The following is a 6,382-nucleotide window of genomic DNA, read 5'->3' on the forward strand; positions in this document are numbered from 1 at the left end:
GCTCTGAATATTTTTGTTAACTTATTAATAGATTGTAATATAAAAAATTTCATCTATCTAAAATTCCTTTTCTGCATTGCATTACTTTTTAAATGAAATCCACCTTGCTAGCCAACCTAAAATCCTCAGTCTGGTGTGTGTAAAACTGAACTTGTGTCATAGCTTTATGCATCACAAGTGTTAGTCACTTGCAAATAGGAAAACCTGAACTTAAAAACTTGGCTGGTAATGTGTGGTGTCAGTTCAGAGGCAGAACAAAAGCAAAGGGACTAGAACAGTCTTAATTTTTAAAACTTACCTTTGGAACCATAAAATTTCCTAGTATTAATGCAAAATTTTTTTATCACTTTGAAAATACAGTGTCTTTTGTACATCCTTATGAGATAGGTAAAATTGCAGGATACCCAAGGAAGAGATTGTTTTAGAAGGGATTATTTCAAATTACTCTGAATAGCTTCTCTGCTATTGAAACCAGAAATTGTTTTCCATGGGTGGTTTGTGAAAAGGAAGGAGGCAACCACAAGAGCTTTTCATCCAAATTGTGAAAACTTTTTATTCTTATTTCTATGTGTAACAGACTTGAGTGATCTTTATTTAAACTGCTTGAATAACATGGCATTTAGGAGAGCTATAGAAATTCTTATGAAATAAATTAAATCTAGATGTTAAAAATATAATAATGTGAGAAACTCAGTAGCAGTTATTGATTTTAGTTCTTTGCCTTTTTTGTTTTGTTTTGACTAATTTGTGGGGGAAAAACATGTTATGTCAAAAGCTTGTAAATTTTATATGCAAGTCTTCACTAATTTTGACAAGGTATAAAAATGACCTGATTGCCTATTTTCTTGGAGAAGTTTCTTATGACTTAGTCACAAAAACCTAGGAACAAATGTATGTCTGGTCTTTGTTAATATAAATCTAATCACTGGTTCCTTGGGGTTTCTTTCTGATGCTGCTCCTCCTCGGAAAACTGCAGTCACACAAACTCATCAGGGAAACATTCTGAGGCCTCCGTCTTGACCGTTGCTGACCTAGCAGACCTGTTTACCAAAGAAACTGAGGAGCTTGAATGAACTACATTTGATTGGATCATCAGAGTTTAGTGTGGTGATGAATTTTCATGACTGTAGAGCAAATCATTAAGTGGGGGAAAAAATCCAGTAGATGTCAGTAAATGCTGTTCACAGTTGAATGAATTTTTTTCTTTTTGCTTGGCTGAACACTGGTCTGGCACTTTTGAGTCCTTTTCAATATACTGTTTCAAGGATCTGTAAAGATTTAGATTTATTTTACATTCCTAATAAAATTTTTATTTTTGTCCCAAAGAGCATCTATATCTGATAAAGCTAGGAAATTAAAAGAGGTAATGTGTATGTTCCTTTTGATAATATTAGTGGTAAAAAAAAGTTGGAATATGAGGAAAAGGAAACTAAGTCTAGTTTTATATGACATGTTATATTCCACCAACATTTTTGCAAGAGCCTTCAGTATCTCTACCACATGATTCACTAATATCTTGTTAGTGACATTTTAAGGAAATGATGGATTATAACAACTCCTAGTTATTTTGAGTAGGTTTAGACTATTACTCCATGCCTAGCAACTTTACAGTAATATAACTCCTATCAATAAATTAACAGTAGAAAATTATTCATTTTCCTTGCATCTTACTACCAAAAATCAAATACTGAAAGTCTTTCATATTTCTATTATATGTTAAGTGATGTGAGTATAGACAGTTAACTCTTAACATTTTTAAATGTATTAATATTTACCTTGAAATTACCTAACAGCTTTCTGTACTCTTAATTTTTCTTACATTTTTATATGTCTTAAGATTGATATATATATAAATATGGTCATTTTGTGGTTTTCATTTGTATTATAACATGAAAATGTTGCAAGATTTTTTTCTATCATTATTCTACTAAGGTGTTGGATTTTTTTTCCTTTACCATGTTCTTCTGTAACTAGATGTTTTAGCCACTGATATCTGCACTTATGGTAAAGTTTGTTATTTTGTTTGTCATTCTTCCTTTCCAGACTAGTATTTGGTTGAATGCTTTTGAATAAGAGAATGCCTTGTTCATGTCAGCAAATAATTCCAAGTGGTAAAAATCAGGTGTTTCTTCTGTGAAGAATTAATGGACTTTGAAATCACTAAATAATGGTTAGCTTGTTGTGTCATAGCCATGTGATGTACTGTAAATGTTCCTATTTTATTTTGTTTTCATTGAGCCTTCAGAATTTTAAATGACCCTCAGGACTCATTAGCCAGCTCCTACTTGCTGCCCAGAAACTGTAATAGAATTATCCCCTGGATCTCATTCTTCCAAGAGGCTTTTTTGGTGCTTAGATAAGGTGCATTTCCTTACCCTAGGTTTATAGGGTGACATAATTCTACTGAAGAAAACACACACACTTTTTTGGTGCTTATTCTTCAGTTGAAGGGAGATACGTATTGATTCTTTTATATGAAATTAAACAAAGTTATTACTTTTGTAGCTCTTTACATATTCTAAAGAGCTTTACTATACATTTGTGTGTTTAATTTGCCTGGCAGTCCAATGAAAGTGATATATCATTCCTGTTTTAAACATAGACAGCTGAGGTTCAGAAGTATTAACTTGCCATGACTAGCAAGTAAGCAGTAGAGCCCAGGCTTCCTGACTCCAGATCTCCTGTTCTTCCATAAATCACATCATGCTGAGATTCAGAAGGCCCATGATTTTAATTTAATAATGAGACTAAGTATTTCTTTTTGTTTGTCTCCTAGTATTCCTTTTTGTGTATGTTTTAGGGAAAACAATTTGGTTTGCTTCAGGTTTGTAAAGTATATATACACATATATATATTATATAATATATGTATGTATACATATATACATACATATGCATATGTGTATGTATATATGTGTATACACATATGTATATATACATATGTCTACTTATCTGTAAAAAAGGAAAACTGCTCTTATTTATTTCTATAAGTTATCTTTATAAATATTTTAGTGGAAATTGAAATCATGGGATTATTTAATTTCTGAGCCATAGAACATACAAACTTTTCATTTGTTTTTCAACAAAAGACGTCAAAGTTGCTAATACTACAGAATCTTATATTTTATGTATATCTATTATTCAACAAATTATGACAGTTCTTCCAGTTGTTCAAAACAAATAGAGACTGAATCCCCACATCTTCCTGTCTGTAAATAAAAGAACTTTTATATTTCTTTGCTCTATCGTTTTATATTCTCTGAAATTTCACTCTGCTTATAAATAGTTGTTCTTAATGAATATACTAATGAATCAGTGAGAAAAAAATGAGAGCCTCTATCCTTAGAATAGCCCTAATCTTTGGAACTTCAATGTGTTTAGACTTGGGAAATCATTGTCTGTTAAATTACTCCAGATGAGTTTACCAAAACTGAATGATTTATTTTTATTATAAGTATACTACAATGTACACTATATAAACCCAGTTATATAGCCTTTTACTGCAAATGCAGAAAATTTACTATGTTTATTGTAGTTTGGACTTCTCTTATCATGTATGATCTCAGCAGAATGAACCATGTACTTAGTTTTAGAAACTAATCCCTATCAAAACACTTGAATATCTATAAATTACAAATCTTAAAATAATTACTGATACTTTACAAATAACAGTAGTTGGTTACAGGGACAGACATTCAGCCTAGCAGTTAAGGTGCTGGTTGAGACGCCCCTGTCCGATATTGGAGTGCTTTGTTCCATGCTCTGGCTGATTCCAGTTTCCTGCTAATAGCGACCCTGGGAGGCAGCAGTGATGGCCCCTGTGATTGTGTCCCTGCCACCCATGTAGGAGACCTGGATTGAGATCTCTGCTCCAGCTTTGGGCCCAGCCACAGCTATTGGAGGTATCTGAGTAGCAAACTAGCAGGTGAGAGTGTTTCTCTTTCTGTCTCTGTCTCTGTCTCTGTCTCTCTCTCTCTCTCTCTCTCTCTCATACTTCGTCTCTTAAATAGATTAAAATTTAAAAAGAAACTGTAGTTGTTTCCAAAAACAAATGCTTATTGACATTGAGTTTAGCAGTACAAGATTAACAAGCTAACCTTTCAAGAGGAGCAGGAAGAATAACTCTGATTAAGTATCCCTTCCAAGATTTAATGTGCTCAAATTCCATAAGTTTATTTAACTTCAGGATATGAGCCACTTGCAAGCCTGATATTAGCAGGGGTGGGGAACGTCCAGCCCACAGATTGTACAGGGCCCTCGAAATCATTTGGTCTGGCTCTGCCAAGGCAACTGTGGGCAGGTCTTGAAATTCATTAAATCTATAGCAGGCTGATTTTTAAGTTGGTAACTGTGTGGCTCACAAATGATACACTGGCCCACAAATAACCAAATGGTCATTGCCCCCCTCCCTGCATTAGAGGAACACTATGTGAATGTGATAACCCTAGAGGGAACTGAAGTCTCACAATAGGTATGTGGTATTGCCTCTGAGATATAGAAGGGATAGTGTCACATACAGAAAATAGCACAAGAACTTGGCAATAACCAAACTTGCCAACTCCAGTCTCTACTGCCTTCAGATAGCCTGTCAGGAGGACGTCTTAACTCATCTGTGGATAACAAGGGCCCCACATCATCATTCAGACCCTATTACATTGTGTAATATAGTGACCCTCAAGATTGATTCTGTTTGTTGAAACTGACATTGTCATATTAAAAGCAAATTCTTTGTGTTGCAGCTTATGCTTTTCCTGCTGAATAAAATCAGATAGCCTCTCTTACCTTTTATTGATCCTTTGTGCACATGACTACTCTTAGTTATTATACTCAGTAACTGTCTCTGCCTCGGGCTTTTCTTAATGGTCTTCCTCTCCATCCCCTTTGTTCCTACCTGCTTGTTTTTCAACTTTTATTTAATAAATATAAATTTCCAAAGTACAACTTTTGAATTATAGCAGCTTTTCCCCATAACCTCCCTCCCACCCACAACCATCCCATCTCCCATCCCTCTCCCATCCCATTCTTCATCAATATTCATTTTCAATTATCTTTATATACAGAAGATAAACTTAGTATATACTAAGTAAAGATTTCAACAGACTGCACCCATAAAGACACACAAAGTATAGAGTACTGTTTGAGTAGTAGTTTTACCATTAATTCACATAGTACAACACCTTAATGACAGAGATCCTACATGGGGAGTAGGTGCACAGTGACTCCCATTGTTGATTTAACAATTGACACTCTTATTTATGACATCAGTAATCGCCAGAGGCTCTTGTCATGAGCTGCCAAGGCTATGGTACCTCTTGAGTTCACAAACACCGAGCTTATTTAGACAAGGCCATATTCAAAGTGGAAATTCTTTCTTCCCTTCAGAGAAAGGTACTGCCTTCTTTGATGGCCTGTTCTTTCCACTGGAATCTAACTCACAGAGATCTTTCATTTAGGGTTTTGTTTTTTGTTTTTTTGTTCTGTTTTGTTTTGTTTTTGCCACAGTGTCTTGGTTTTCCATGCCTAAAATACTCTCTTGGGCTCTTCAGCCAGATCTGAATGCCTTAAGGGCTGATTCTGAGGCCAGAGTGCTGTTTAGGACATCTTCCATTCTATGAGTCTGCTGTGTATCCTGCTTCCCATGTTGGATCGTTCTCTCCTTCTTAATTCTATCAGTTAGTATTTGCAGACACTAGTCTTGTTTATGTGACCCTTTGACACTTAATCCTATCATTATGATCAATTATGAACTGAAACTGATCACTTTGACTAGTGAGATGGCATTGGTACATGCCACCTTGATGGGATTGAATTGGAATCTCTACCATTGGGGTAAGTCCAAGTGATCATGTGAAGTGCTCAGTTAGTTGTCACCGATCTGGGAGAACATATGGTATTTGTCCCTTTGGGACTGGCTTATTTCACTCAGCATGATGTTTTCCAGATTCCTCAATTTTGTTGCAAATGACCGGATTTCATTTTTTTTTTACTGCTTTCATTTTTTTTAAGATATATTGATTTATTTGAAAGAGTTAGAGTGCTATCTTCCATCTGCTGGTTCACTCTACAAATGGCCACAAAGGTCAAGACTGGACCAAGGGCCAGCGCCACAGTTCAATAGTCTAATCCTCCACATCAGATTCTAGTTCCAGTAGGGGCGCCAGATTCTGTCCTGGTTGCTCCTCTCCAGTCCGGCTCTCTGCTGTGGCCCGGGAAGGCAGTGGAGGATGGCCCAAGTGCTTGGGCCCTGTACCCACATATGAGACCAGGAGAAGCACCTGGCTCCTGGCTTCAGATCAGCGCCATGTGCCGGCTGCAGCAGCCATTTCTCTCTGTCTCTCTCTCACACTGTCCACTCTGCCTGTCGGGAAAAAAAAAAAAAAAGA

At 35.8% G+C, this 6,382-nt stretch overlaps 1 protein-coding gene across 8 annotated transcripts in view; it reads left to right on the forward strand.

Moving 5' to 3' along the window:
• SHPRH (SNF2 histone linker PHD RING helicase) overlaps nucleotides 1-4,780 on the forward strand; it is a 98,138-nt gene extending 93,358 nt beyond the window's left edge. For all 8 annotated transcript variants that reach the window (XR_007923169.2, XR_011388945.1, XM_051855282.2 and 5 more), the window contains one exon: nucleotides 977-4,780. Coding sequence is in view for 6 of the 8 variants with exons in the window: in XM_051855282.2 (XP_051711242.1) it covers nucleotides 977-1,073 (97 nt within the window). In the remaining 2 variants the exon portion in view is untranslated. The remainder of the gene's footprint in view (nucleotides 1-976) is intronic.
• The last annotated feature ends 1,602 nt before the right edge of the window (nucleotides 4,781-6,382 follow it).

Source organism: Oryctolagus cuniculus, chromosome 5 (genome assembly GCF_964237555.1).
Source record: "Oryctolagus cuniculus chromosome 5, mOryCun1.1, whole genome shotgun sequence".
Classification (NCBI taxonomy): domain Eukaryota; kingdom Metazoa; phylum Chordata; class Mammalia; order Lagomorpha; family Leporidae; genus Oryctolagus; species Oryctolagus cuniculus.